Source organism: Mytilus californianus, unplaced genomic scaffold (assembly GCF_021869535.1).
Source record: "Mytilus californianus isolate M0D057914Y unplaced genomic scaffold, xbMytCali1.0.p SCAF_31, whole genome shotgun sequence".
Taxonomy (NCBI): Eukaryota; Metazoa; Mollusca; class Bivalvia; order Mytilida; family Mytilidae; genus Mytilus; species Mytilus californianus.
In genome coordinates, this window is record NW_026262681.1 from 1,163,732 (window position 1) to 1,179,032 (window position 15,301).

Sequence of the window (15,301 nt, forward strand, 5' to 3'; positions counted from 1 at the left end):
CACTGCTTTAAATTATGTTTTGTACTAAAGTATTTGTCCATTAACCAGGACAACCTTGTTTTTCCCCCTTTTTTGCCCCTAATTCCTAAACAGTTTGAGCCATAACCCCCCAAAGCAAATCCTAACCATCCCTTTGTGGTATGGAAACTTGTAGTATAATTTCAGAGAGATCCATACACCGTTCCACAGTTATTGTCTGGAAACTAGAAAATGCTCATTTTTGGCCCCTTTTTGGCCCCTAATTCCTTAACTGTTGGTACCATAACCCCCAAAATCAATCCCAACCTTCCTTTTGTGGTATTTAACCTTATGGTCAAATTTCAAAAAGATCCATTCACTTAAACTAAAGTTAGAGTGCGAAAACCAATATGTATTCGGACGACGACGCCGGACGACGACGACGACGACGACGCCAACGTCATACCAATATACGACCACAAAATTTTTTTGCGGTCGTATAAAAACATTTCCAATCGTACACTCACAAACATACTTCAGTCAAGTGCATCCAGTGAACAAAAATATCAAGACAAAAAGTGAATGAAAACAGTAAGTGGCTCTTCTGCCAGTGAAATGAATTGATGAGACAACCGTATAAAAAATAAACCCCAGAAAAGAATCTGATTATATACTAAGTAAAGGGAAAGTCGTTTAATTCTAGCTAGATGTGTTTTGACAACATGAATGCCCTCGCCTGCTGCCAATTACAATTTTCATGAAATTTTCTTAGTCTATAAGCCATTATTTCATGAAAAGGAAATCACCAGAAACAAAACACACCACAATCTGTATAACTTACAATTATATACTCATTTACCAAACTTCAGCTCATTATTGGGGGTGTCTACAGACGTAGTAAAAAAAAAAAGGTCTGTTGGATTTCAAAATAATCGAAGAATAGACATTAGTTACTCTATATATATCCTGGCCACTTAGAATAAAAAATATCAAGAAATCACATGCTTAGAAAATTTTGTAAAACCAATTACTAAATCAGAATAATGTAGGTGTAGAAATTCCACCTATAATAGCAAATATTACAAAATTTAACATTCAAAGAATATTAAAATATGACACACAGCTTATATAAATGATATGACTTTTACAACAATGATGAAATAGTTACTGCAATTTTATAAATATAATAGAGACTGTGTTGGTTCCATACATTTATTTCAACCGCAGTAGTCTTCAGTCGGCACATTAAAAGTTAACCTTGATAAAAAAAATACAGGTCAAATTTACAAATAACATCCTTTTATATATCAAACACTTGAAAGAACACACAGTGTTTACAATGAATGGAAAGCTGTTATAACTAAATTAGTGCAATTCCAGAAACAATATACAAGGGGATGGTGAAGGTCAGGAGGCACATTCCACAGACCTCAAATTAGTAGCAAAAGGAGATTTTCAAGATGGTGGTCATTTCAACGTAGAGGTTGAAAAAGTCGTATCACATGACATTTTTCTAAGCATCTATATGATCTTTCTCAAAGGACAGTCAAGGAAATGGAATGTTGCTAATAGATTTTCAATTAAAATATTAGACAACTTTTCTGTTTTGATCGCTTACTCTGCTAAGATGCACTTCCTGTATGTTGAAATTATTGAAATTACATTGCAGATGATATAATCACGGCTGGTTTGTGTAAATGAGATAGAACTCATTGAATGGATTATCAGGAATGTTACCAGCTTTTGTTGATTGTTTCATAATCTTCTAATATTTCAAACCACACATCCCCCAAGCATCCATATCGTTCTTATTTGAGTACTCCTTCCTCGTTTGTTTATTTCTGGAAAGGCCAACATGAAAATAAAAGGTTTATTTACAAGTTGAAAGGTTTGGCACTTATTCAAATCTATTGTTACATAACTAATATGATGATTATACTGCATCTCTTCATTTGACTTATAAATAAAAGTAGAGTATTTTTATGTTGAATTTTACAAGACAACATCAAAATTGATAGCGTTGTGAATGAAGGCTTTGAAAAAATGTAAAATATCAACCAATGTTTCAAAATATCAGATTCTGTCTGTAAATAAAGAAGTACAAAATGTACTATCAAATAAAAATTTGTAAAGGGTTCCATGGAACCCAGTGTCTTGCCTGCAACTGTTCCCAGTCATTGTAAATGTTTAATATTGACCATCAAAAACTAAGTCTATTTATCGGTAAAATACAGAATATAATGCAAGAAAAAACAAATTTGCTTACAATGCTATTAAATGACATGGGTAAAACTGTCTGGAAAAGCCACATAGTGACAAGTCATAAACATAGTAACAATAATTACAAAGATTTTTTCATTATATCAATGGAATGAAGTTATACAATTTGTGTTTATGATTATCATGAGCATACCTAGAGCAAATGAAAAACAAAACTACCTCATACACACAAAGAATAAAAAAATATATAAAGTACATGACTTGAAAAATGATGTCATCATGTGAGTAAGTCTAATGCAACATGATATGTAACGCTACTTTTGACTGGATGACATTCAAAATTATTGGTAACAACATTGCACAGTTGTAGTCAGCATTTCTGGGATAATGCATATGTTTTAATTTGAATATTTTACTAGTATTGCGTTAGAATATGAATAGCATTAATGCGTTTGAAAAGTTGACACCATCAATTTGCGATTTGATGTTCAAAAATTTCTGCTACTGTGGCAAAGTTTAGCATTTGCAATTGTCAAATCCCAAATTGATGGTGGCAACTCTTCAAACTACCTACTGTAATATCTTTAATGACACAATATTTCACATGTAGTAATTACGTTTTAAAATAAAATGCTCCGCTGAGCGCAGCTTGATACGACTGCAGAGGTCACACCCTGAACAGTTGGGGCAAGTATGGACACAACATTCAAGCTTGATACAGCACTGAATTTGGATTGTGATTAAATATTTGACACAGCATAGGTTTCTGACACAGATTGAATGTGGTCTAAGAACTTTAAAAATTTTAATTTACCAATTGAAGCCATATCATTAATATTTGCTTTTATATATAAATCAGAAATAACCAATTAAAAATGGAAAATTTTAAAGAAAAAAAAAGGAACAAAAGGAGGTAAAAAAATCCCCCCCTCCCCTGAAATTTTTTGAACCCCCGTATGATTCATCACCCCCAAACTCAATCCCAGCCTTCCCTTTGTGGTATGGTATCTTGCAGTACAATTTCAGAGAGATCCATACACTTGAACACAAGTTATTGTCTGGAAACTAGAAAAATGCTTGTTCTTTGGCCCCTTTTTGGCCCCAAATTCCTAAAAGTTTAGGGCAATTACCCCCAAACTCAAACCCAGCTTTCCCTTTGTGATATGGAACCACGTAGTACAATTTCATAAAGATCCATACACTCACACACAAGTTATTGTCCTGAAACTAGAAAAATGCTTGTTTTTTGCCCCTTTTTGCCCCCTAATTCCTAAAATTTTGAGGCAATTACCCCCAAAATCAATCCCAGCCTTCCCTTAGTGGTATGGTACCTTGCAGTACAATTTCAGAGAGATCAATACACTTGAACACAAGTTATTATCTGGAAACTAGAAAAATGCTTACTTTTGGCCCCTTATTCCTAAACGTTTTGGGCAATTACCCCCAAACTCAATTCCAGCTTTCCCTTTGTGATATGGAACTTGTAGTACAATTTGAGAAAGATCCATACACTTACACACAAGTTATTGTCCTGAAATTATAAAAATGCTTGTTTTTTGCCCCTTTTTTTGCCCTTAATTCCTAAAATTTTGAGGCAATTACCCCCAAAATAATTCCAAGCATTCCCTTTGTGATATGGAACCTTGTGGTACAATGTCAGAGAGATCCATACACTAACACACAAGTTATGTCTGGAAGTTACAAAAATGCTTATTTTTGGCCCCTTTTTCCTTAACTGTTGGTACCATAACCCCCAAAATCAATCCCCACCTTCCTTTTGTGGTATTGAACCTTATGGTAAAATTTCATAGAGATCCATTCACTTAAACTAAAGTTAGAGTGCGAAAACCAATGTGTCTTCGTACGTCGACAACGACGCCAACGTCATACCAATATACGATAAAAATCATGATTTTTATGAGAAACCAAGTTTTGTTCATACTACAAATACAGAACAATCATGCAAAAATAATTTGTTTCAAGTAATAATTTATAGTAATGTACAAACATAAATAACACATAAATATACACAACATACTAAATTATTTCTTTCTATTCATATCACTGCTATGCAGGATCAACGAGTGTTTATTAACAGAAATATCTAGTTTTGTACATAGTTTGTATGTTTGTATCAAATTTATAAAAAGAAAAGATCATTCAGAACATTTAAATTTGATAATGAAACAGGTTAATAGTTTATGGCTATACCAGGAAAAAAATGAATGGGAGGAATAGAAAAAAAATATATGGTATGCTCCCCCACCCCAAATATTTCATTTATATAGAACCTAAATAATCATGAGATTTAAATTCTGCAAAATTGTATTCCTTCCTGAAGGATTCCTTCTATCATTCATAGAAAAAGACTAACTCCATCTTCTCTTGTTCATAAAAAATAAAAAATTACTGGAGACCAATAGTTAAAAATCTGTTTAGATAAAAACAAATTATTTACATAAAATTGAGAATGGAAATGGGGAATGTGTCAAAGAGACAACAACCCGACCAAAGAGCAGACAACAGCCGAAGGCCAAGTTATAATTTATTGTAATGTACAAACATAAATAATTCATTTGTATGAATTCATACAAATGATATCTCGTACTATAAAACTTTACTGAAATAAATTTTCCTATAGCATTTTCTAAGGACAAAAATTAATTAAGGCTGTTCCAAAATTAAATGCATGGTGGGCAAAGGAGGCAGTTTTTTAGACCCTTACCACAAATAATATAAAATTTGTAATTTTAATTATAATCCTTACAAAATATTAAGGAAACCACAACCACCCACAATTTAATATTTGAGTACCTCCTGTCCCAACACGTTGATTAATTTGGGAACAGCCCATGCCTGATATTTATGTGTATCAATGTTGTAAATCTAGAAATTCAATGGATTAATTTGTTAACACTATTTTGATAGTAGTTCATTACACAAGATGTATTTATGTAATTCATAAACATTCCCTACTATCAAAAAATTATAAAATATGCATTTTAACAGTTATGTTTATTCTGTCAAAAAAAAATTTCCATTTATAAAATCACCCAGTTAATTTCTGAATTTATAGTTAGTATATTTCTATCTTGTAAAATTATGTTATCATAATCAGAAAACAAATAATCAAATAATGTTTTCGCCTGTCATAAAATTCAAACTAGGGTAATTTTATTAAATAGAAATAAGGGTTTAATCATGTTTTTTTCTCAATATCAATGTAACATATGGACCTGAACAGAGACAATTACCTTCTTTTCATAAATTAGTTAAAACCTAATCATCTTATTTTTCTTTTCACGATTCTATTTCCTTTACAGTATTTGCTCCCTGTATGGGAAATGGATGGGCTTCTGTATTAAATACCCATTTATCTAATGGTATAACTGTATCTTCTGAGAATGTCAGATATAAATATTTTAAAGTTTCTGCTAAAAAGAAACTTTGCTGCACGTCATCCTGTGATCCATGTTCCTGATAGACATCTCTTATTCCTGTAAATCCACCATCAACTTTACAATGCTTGTTTAATGCCTGTAAAAACATTGCTGGATTATAAGAAATTTCCACAAAGGTTAAAAGACATACCATTTAGCAGTTTAATATATGTTTTTATTACTAAAGTCATTGAATTTATATTTTTAGATTTTGTGACTGGGTCATGAAAATGTAAAAATGATGATAATGATGATTGGCTACTGAATATCCGGGTGCAAATTAAATGCATATTCAGGACAACATGTTAATGTAATATGAATATTAACCCTGCTTTGTTCTAGACCCACACACTGAGAAGGATTTTTAACATACTAGTACACAAGGTAAAAATCTATAGGAAGACATGTCAACCTACCCAGACACATTATTCTGACTCCTAGCTGACTGGTCTTTGATCTTACTCCTTAATGCTGTGTGCTTAGTGGAGAAGCAGCAAAGACCTATCTTATAGTCTTTGGTTTGACCTGGCTGTGGTTCAAAACCACTACCTCCCGCATTTGAGGCAAACATGTACCACAAGACCATGGAGGCAGTTCAAATGTGAAATGTTTAATGAAAGCCTGAGCACTGTAATCAATTGAAATAAACTGTTCTCACAGAGATACCAGTATATTAACTGTTCACACAGAGATACCAGTATATTAACTGTTCACACAGAGATACCAGTATATAAACTGGTCACACAGAGATACCAGTATTTTTCGCCTGCATGTAATTTTGATAGTAAAATGCAAATAGTTGATATTAAAATAGCAAAACTTTAAATGTTAACTATGCAAAAAAATTCAATCCAAGTCAATGAACAATGACTGAAGGGGCAAGGCCACGGAATCTCAATGTGCCAAAGCTGATACAACTGCATACCAAATATCATTGACTTACCATTAGTGGTTCCCCTTAAACTGACCTAATCAGAAACTTTAACATTTAAACTGAGCAAAAGTTTCAAAGTCAATAGACCATGATTGAAGGGCAAGACCAACTAATCTTGTTGGAAATGAGATGTACCAATTTTACTACAACTGCATACCAAATACCATTGACTTATCATAGTGGTTACACTTAAACTGACCTTGTCACAAACTTCAAAATGTTGCACCGCCAACACTACCAGAAACAGCAAACCTTAGTCTCCCCTTCATTACTTTGTAGAGGGTAGATACAAATCTACTTATATATTTAACATGAATATGGATATCTAACAACAGGTGCAAGTGACAATATCACATTTTATTCTTGTGATATAACAATGATTATGTCATGCAAGCATCTTTAAATCATCTAATTCAGTGCTACAGCCATTGTTTTCATGAACACTGTTCAGTAGATTTTCCATGTTTCCTTTTGGATTGTTTTTGTACTACAATGAGTGACTCCTTTTTATTTGAAGAATCATGTAAAAAATATATTGATAAATCAATGGTTGTTGCTGTCTCTTCTGTTGCTTTTTTTATGAAATTGAGACATGATTTTGCATATCTTTATACTTATCCTGGCAAGAAATATGACTATATAGAGCTATATGTATCTATGCTTACATTTACAGCCTCCCATGCCCAATCTCTGTATTTTTGTTCTTTTGTAAATCTCCACATATAAAAGTGAGTTTCTAATACTTCTGGTCTTAATATATAATATTTCTCATTCTGTCTAATAGATTTGGCTTCTGTCTGTCCATCAAATCTAAATGCTTCTGGTCCTAGTTTTGTAGCTGGAAATAAATAACATCGTCAGACTTTACAAGAGTTTAGATATAAAAACAATCTTTATCATAAATTATCCTAAATAAATATCTATTTGAATAAATAAATATCTAGGTACCAAATGACTTGTAAATCAAAATTTACCTGTCTCATAGATGGGTGCATCATGAGGAATAGGATCTGTTAACCTTCCACAGCACCTAAGATCACCCGTTTTTGGAATTAAAAATTGTTCATTTTTTAGTTTTCTAAGTAGTGTTTAGTAGACTGTTGTATGTCTTTTCTTAGTTTTTCATTTTTATTGGTTTGTTTTTCTTCAACTTCTGATTTTTGATTGTCCCCTTGGTAGCTCTGTCTTTATTTTTTATAGACATCACTTGAGAAAACTATTAATATTTTCTTTCAAGTTTTTCATATCATGCCTTTTTAATATTTTTTCTAAATCCTTCCATACTTTAATAGACTATCTTTCTCAAGAGAAGTATACTTCGAAAAAGTAGCATATGCATATGTGACACACAACACATTACAAGTTTTAAGATTTTGAAGTGATATGATAGCAATATACTATTTCTACTACAGTCAAACAATATTCAAATTTGTGAGCATATTGCTGAATCATTTATTTTTTGTAATAATTAAAATTGACAACAACACTTCAAAAGATCTGCAATTTTATTATCTATGTCTACATGTTTCGCCTGCAAGGCAGGCTTCATCAGGACAATTTTTATACAGAATTTAATCCCTGAAGTACTCAAAGTGGTGCATGAAATTTGACGTCGTCATGGTGAGAGAAACAATGAAAAGTGAAAGTAGCAATACAGAGTTATAAATAGATAAGATAAATATAGAAAATTAAAGTTTGTTTACAATGTAACTTGAGTTTGTTTTACTATTATATGATACATGAAATTGTTCTAATGGCTTGGTATCTAATTGGACCAATTTTCTTGAAAAGGAGGAAAAGTTGGATATTTAATTTCCTTGTTTTGCCAAAGTCTGCATACAAGCCTATAGAAATGGAGTATTTCATTGGACATTTAAATTTGTTGTTATCCTGTACCCATGAAATACAATAAATAAAAAGTCAGCAGTCTTGGGAGGTCATCTCAATGGTTAATTAGATGGCGTCTAGACAAAAATACACACAAAATGTTGATACATATTATCGAGCCCATGCATTGTTAATTGTCTATTTTAGACTTTTTGTAATTTGATATACGTTTTAGTATGTTATAAATCAAATATGAGAATTTGAGTCAAATTGGTGAACATGAATTTGACAGCTAATGCCCCTTTAAAATATTACAAATTGCATGCTTACAATTTATCAAGAGTACTATTTTATGGAATTTTTTTGAAACAGTGAAAATTATTACATATGTACTGCTCAAACCTTAAATATTTTAAAAACAGTATTTATACATACCTGATCTATCGTAAGACTCATGACAGGTGTGTGCTATATCTGCTCCTAGTTTCATGTATTTTGCTTTATCATCTGAATGTTTAGCCCCCAAAGCAAACATACCACCTGAAAATAAATTTTATTACATACAAGTTTTAAAATATCAAAGACACACTCTAATATCAATAAACTGTTGACATAGATATATGTCTCATCTGTATGTTTTTTTTGATAGTAAAATGCAAATGTTGAAATTAAAATGGCAATACTAAAACATGTAAAACATTTGAAGTCAATGAACAATAACTGAAGGTACAGTGATATAAAATCTCAGTGGAAATGAAAAATGCCAATGCTAATACGATAACTACAAATCAAATACCATTGACTTATCAGAAGTGGTTCCCCGTAAACAGACCTAAACATAAACTTTATCATGTAAACTATACAAAAGTTTAAAAAGTCCATGAACCATGATGAGGGGGCTGGGTCATATATTCTCCATGGAAATGAGACGTGCAAATGCTAATACAACTGCATTCCAAATATTAATGACTTACCATAAGTGATTCCTCTTAAACTGATCTAATCAAAAACATTTTATTTAACTTATGCAAATGAATAGACCACGACTGAGTTGGAGGGAGATAATAATGTCCATTGAAATAAGTACCAATGCGAATACAACTGCATATCAAATATCATTGACCAACCACTAGTGGTTTCACTTAAACTGATCACAAATTAATACATTGTTGACACCCCTGCTGGAAACAGCACACCTAAGTTTGCTTTAGAACCTTCATCAAGGCAAGAAAAAACATAAAATATTTATATTTCTACATATCTTAGTGAATTCAGCATGCTTGTATACTTAACTATAAATATCTTATGTAGTTTTTTACCTTCCAGGTTTGAGAAAAGGATGCTTGAGGTATACAAACTGTTTAATAAATTCAAATACACCAGTTTTCTATATATTTTTAAATACATAAAATGATAAACAACTATACCACAGAAACATCCTAAATGGTCCATTTTATGCTCTAGTCTTCCTGATTTATATTCTGCTAAGTATACCATTCCACTTTTAGATTTTTGTAACATTTTTTTCTCCATGGCCTGAAAAAAAGCCAAGAATACAATTGTTGAATGTTTTTTAAGACTTCTATTTAACAACTAAACTAACCATGACATCTTTTACGCATTGTTTTTAATTGTCTTTTCCAAAATGGAATCCATATATTTTATACTGTAATAGAACTTTCACCGCTGACTTTCTTGTACAAGCCAAATACAGAATAAGTAAAATTGAAAAAATCTTTTTTATAGAAGATATGTATTCATGAAAATAAAAGCATCATACAAAGAAGTTTCCAAAAATAAAATAAATGGATGGTTTTGTCGAGTCTGCGACTTTTGTCGCAGAAAGCTCGACATAGGGATAGTGATCCGGCGGCGGCGGCGTTAGCTAACTTCTTAAAAGCTTTATATTTTAGAAGCTAGAAGACCTGGATGCTACATACTTTGTATATAGATGCCTTATGTTACGAAGTTTCCGTCTGTCATATGTCCATTGTCCTTGACCTCATTTTCATGGTTCAGTGACTACTTGAAAAAAAAGTTAAAATTTTTTGTAATGTTAATTTCTTTCTTATTATGAGTAATAGGATAACTATATTTAGTATGTGCGTACCTTGCAAGGTCCTCATGCCCGTCAGACAATTTTCATTTGACCTCAACCTCATTTCATGGATCAGTGAACAAGGTTAAGTTTTCGTGGTCAAGTCCATATATCAGATACTATAAGCAGTAGGACTACTATATTTGGTATATGGAATGATTGTAAGGTGTACATGTCCAACTGGTAGGTGTCATCTGACCTTGACCTCATTTTCATGGTTCAGTGGTCAAAATTAAGCTTCTGAGTTTTTGTCTTTACGTCTAATACTATATGCAATAGGTCAACTATAAATGCTGTATGGAAATATTCTATGATGTACATGTCAGTCTCACAGGTTTTATTTGACCTTGACCTCATTTTCACGGTTCATTTCTCAGTGTTAAGTTTTTGTGTTTTGGTCTGTTATTCTTCAACTATAAGCAATAGATCAACTATATTTGATGTATGGAAGGATTGTAAGGTGTATATGTCTGTCTGGCAGGTACCATCTGACCTTGACCTCATTTTCATGGTTCATTGGTCAATGTTAAGTTTTCATGGTTAAGATTGTTTCTTAGAAACAATAAGCAATATGTCAAGTATGTTTGGTTTATTGAATGATTGTAAGGTGTACATGTATTTCTCGTTTGGTTTATCTGACCTTGACCTCATTTTCTTGGATCATGTTAAGTTTATGTGTTACTGGTAGTAAAGCTTTGTATTTAGGACTCTCAACATAAAATCAATGGTTAGTAAAGAAGGTGAGACATTTCAGCATGTGCACTCTTGTTTTTATTAATGAGACATTAAGAAAGGCTCAACAAGCACAAGAGCAGGACAGTGACTTCGTGAATAAATGAGCAAATATTTTGATTGTTAATGCCTACCTGAACTGCATCAAAGTACATTTTCTTTGCAAGTTCATCTTTGTTTCCAGACTGTACATATGACTTTATTAAATATTCATAAAAACTGTCTCCAAGTGCTCCTATAGCAACATGTTCTACAAAAAAAAAATGATCATGTTTTTTATTTATGATTTCATCTTTCCACGAAAAAAAGAACAGCAAAACATAACATAAAACTCAAAAAGCTTATTTCAATAATAATATTTTAATGGAATAAATTGAATAGATGGAATAAAATTCCCAAAATACTCAATGTAAAGGTGTCAGACCACCCATTCAAAATCCCTATCAATACAACCAATTTTTTTTCAATTTCTATAGCTTTCTAAATATTTTACCTTAAGTTTAACTTCATAGAAACTAGGTATAACCTGAATGTACATGTATCACCTTTCTACACCAATTTTCAACCAATGTTTAAAGTCTTGTAATGAAACATGACCGTTTAGAAGGCAACTACTACTAAAAATAACCCCTGGTTTTCTGAAAATCTTAAATAAGTATACTATGGAGCACACTAATCTTCAATTTTTAATGTTAACTCATAAACAAGTAAATTTTAGCTCAAAATGGTCTTAAAATATTTCTTTTTCACCAAAAGTTTCATTTCTGCAAATTTGTTGGTTAGTTTAAGTAACGACATCAAAAGCACTATTTTTTTGTCAGGGAAGGGCTACTTTTACATATGTTCAAAATAGTAGTGGGTGAATTGGTGGTCTGACACATAAAGCAATAATATTATAGAAATCAAATACATCCATTATACTGTAAAACTATTTATTTTTCGCTGAGTTCAAATTTCACGATTTCAAATTTAGAATTTGTTTTTCGGGTGTTATTTTCACGATTATCTTGTTCCTGTCTCTGATTTTCCTTATACAGCAAATTTACAAGCAAAAAACCCATAGTGAAGTACATGTATTCCCAATTTACAGTAAGTAATTCACTGAGCTCTTCAGTTACACTTCCCCTTATCTGCTTATATTGCCTAACATTGATCCCATATAAAGGTGATCAACATCCTAAAGCTGTACATAAATGTATATAGTTCAGAGATAACTGTTCATCAACAAAGTATATTCATATTCAAACTATGTCAGGAGCCTGTAATTCAGTGGTTGTCGTTGGTTCATGTTTGTCATACTTGTTTTTTGTAAGTTGTATTGTTATGAATTAGGCCATTCATTTTCTCGTTGAATTGTTAAACATTTTTCATGTCTGGGCTGTTTATAGCTGACTATAGGGTATGGGGTTTTATCATTGTTGAAGGCTGTAGTGTGACCTATAATTGCTTATATCCACGTCATTTAAATTCTAGTGGATAGTTGTCTCATTGGCAATCATACCACATCTCCTTATTTTTATATAGATTTATAGTTATTATCTACTTTTATGTTTTATTTTAAACAGATCAAAAGATATACTTACGTTGGCCCCATCTACCTGTTTTAGGATTCAGGTAGTTTGGATACAGTCCATCAGGTTTTTCTAACTGGTTCAATACTTCTCTTATCTTATTAACCTGGAGCACAAACAAAGATTATATCAAATCTAAAATATTACCATAAACAAAAACACAAAAAAATAATGACAAAAATTGTAAATCCCACATTTATAGATTAACATATATGTGACTTGCACAAGGCCATTTCTAGATAGAAAACACAAGTAACATTTTTAGATAATTCTAAATAGCAGTTTTCATAGTATGACTCTTTCTTCAGATATGGTCAGAGGTCATATATACTTTAATGCTTATGTGAGTTGCATGACAGATTTTCACATGAAAAAAGTTGATTGAAATTCAAATGTTAATATCAACCATGTTTAAATCTTATTCATTGTGGAATTTTAGACATTCATGGTACTGAAACTGGATGGAAGGTCTTATTGGCAATCATGCATATCAGGCCTGTAGCTAGGATGTCTCTGCAGGTTCTTCTGAACCCCTCAAACCCCCTGGCTACGGGGAATGAAGATCTCTTTATTTTTATATAAAAACTTCTCTTCATCTTTTATCAGGAATTTCTTACCTTCTCTCTGTAAACTGGATTTCCAGTTATTTCAGATAGATAAACAAATTCTAAATGAAAGGATCCAAATTCTGCCAAAATAGAACAACCACCTGAAGCCCAACCCCAGTTTCTTGATCCACCTCTGTAAAAATAAAATGTAAGTATACCGAGTTAAAAAAAAAACTATACTTCTAAACATAGCTATAAATAATTATAAAAATAACTAATCCAAGAATTCAACTTTTGAATAAATAAGGGTCAATTGACAATTTTGATATGTTGACTTATTTGCCGATTTTAGTTTGCTGTAAATTTTGCCATATATTGTATGATTTATCATTATTTGTTGGATACCAATTTTTGTGGGTACTGGAGAACCACATTTTTAAATGTTCAAAAGATTTTAAATTTTCTATAGGAATGTATGCAGATTTTAGCAAAACCACAAAATCAAATATCCATGAAAATGCAAGTTTTCTTCAATCCACGAAAATTGGTACCCAGGAAAAAATGAATCCACAGAAATTTCTACAAAAAAATACATAACATGGATGAAAATTTTTTTTTTGGGGCAATAACTCCTATAAGGAGTCAGTTGACAATTTTGGCCAAGTAGACTCATTTGTACATCTTATAGTGCTGAACAACTTTGATATTTAGTTTCTCCCATGCATTTATACTGAACAGATTGAAAATGTATAATTGATATTGAATAAAAACAACATCACATAGAATTGTGAATGGAGTTTTGTGAGTTGAGACATGTATTTTCATCTATTTTTATAGATAATTTTTTCCTTCAGGTAAATAAATCAATGAGTGATCAATTTCTCTTTCGAAAAAAAAGGTTCCAGTAAATAAACTCCACTTAGAACAATACCTATTGTATTCTTTAAATTGGACAGCTGATTGTCCAAAATTTAAATCAACACAGGTAAAGCAAGTCAAACTCGGGATATGTTGTATTTCCTTTACAATTATATCGAACCCAATGAAAGTTTTCCACAGCGCCATCTCTATCTTGACCAGGTATTTAAACTTTTGTAAGTTCACCTGTCCTATTGAATGAATACAATAGCTTTTTTTCTCTGTGTAGTTTATTCACTGGGACCTTTAAATTTCTTCTAAGAGAAATCTATCACTCATTGATTAATTTACCTGAGTAAAAAAATTTTCTTATATATAGACAAAAATACTTTTTTTATACTCATTAACTGCATGTGATGATGTATTTATTCAATATTAATAATATATTTTCATTCAGTTTAATATAAACATTGATTCAATCATAAAAAGTTGATTTCAAACAAAAGTTTTATCAATGTTCCTATTGAAATTTGATTTTTTTTTGTCTAGTTATAGAATACATTTAAGAAGATCTTAATTTGAACATCATAATTTTCAAGTTTTTATTCATGTCAAACAATTTTTTTTTTAAAAGGAACAATGTTGAAAGTTTTGTCAGAAATCAACTTTTTATGATTAAATCAATGTTTATATTAAACTGAATGAAAATATATTATTAATATATTATTAATATAACATAAATCAACGCTAACATGTTTAACCCCGCCACATTCTGTATGTATGTGCCTGTCCCAAGTCAGGAGCCTGTAATTCAGTGGTTGTCGTTTGTTTATGAGTTACATATTTGTTTTTTCGTTCATTTTTTTTGTACATAAATTAGGCCGTTAGTTTTCTCGTTTGAAATGTTTTACATTGTCATTTCGTGGCCTTTTATAGCTGACTGTGCGGTATGGGCTTTGCTCATTGTTGAAGGCCGTACGGTGACCTATAGTTGTTAATTTCTGTGTCATTTGGTCTCTTGTGGAGAGTTGTCTTTTGGCAATCATACCACATCTTCTTTTTTATATTTTATTAATGTTTCAACTTTACATCACTGTTTACATTCAACCGATTGA

The 15,301-nt window shown here is 31.4% G+C and overlaps 1 protein-coding gene across 1 annotated transcript in view; it reads right to left on the reverse strand.

Moving 5' to 3' along the window:
* Positions 1-1,616: 1,616 nt before the first annotated feature.
* LOC127736469 (mannosyl-oligosaccharide 1,2-alpha-mannosidase IA-like) overlaps positions 1,617-15,301 on the reverse strand; it is a 41,996-nt gene continuing 28,311 nt past the window's right edge. Inside the window, exons 5-11 of the mRNA XM_052247021.1 lie at positions 13,398-13,521; positions 12,793-12,886; positions 11,344-11,459; positions 9,807-9,915; positions 8,815-8,919; positions 7,218-7,390; positions 1,617-5,715 (exon numbers count right to left, since the gene is read on the reverse strand). Of these exons, the coding sequence (XP_052102981.1) occupies positions 5,479-5,715; positions 7,218-7,390; positions 8,815-8,919; positions 9,807-9,915; positions 11,344-11,459; positions 12,793-12,886; positions 13,398-13,521 (958 nt within the window). The 3' untranslated portion in view covers positions 1,617-5,478. The remainder of the gene's footprint in view (positions 5,716-7,217; positions 7,391-8,814; positions 8,920-9,806; positions 9,916-11,343; positions 11,460-12,792; positions 12,887-13,397; positions 13,522-15,301) is intronic.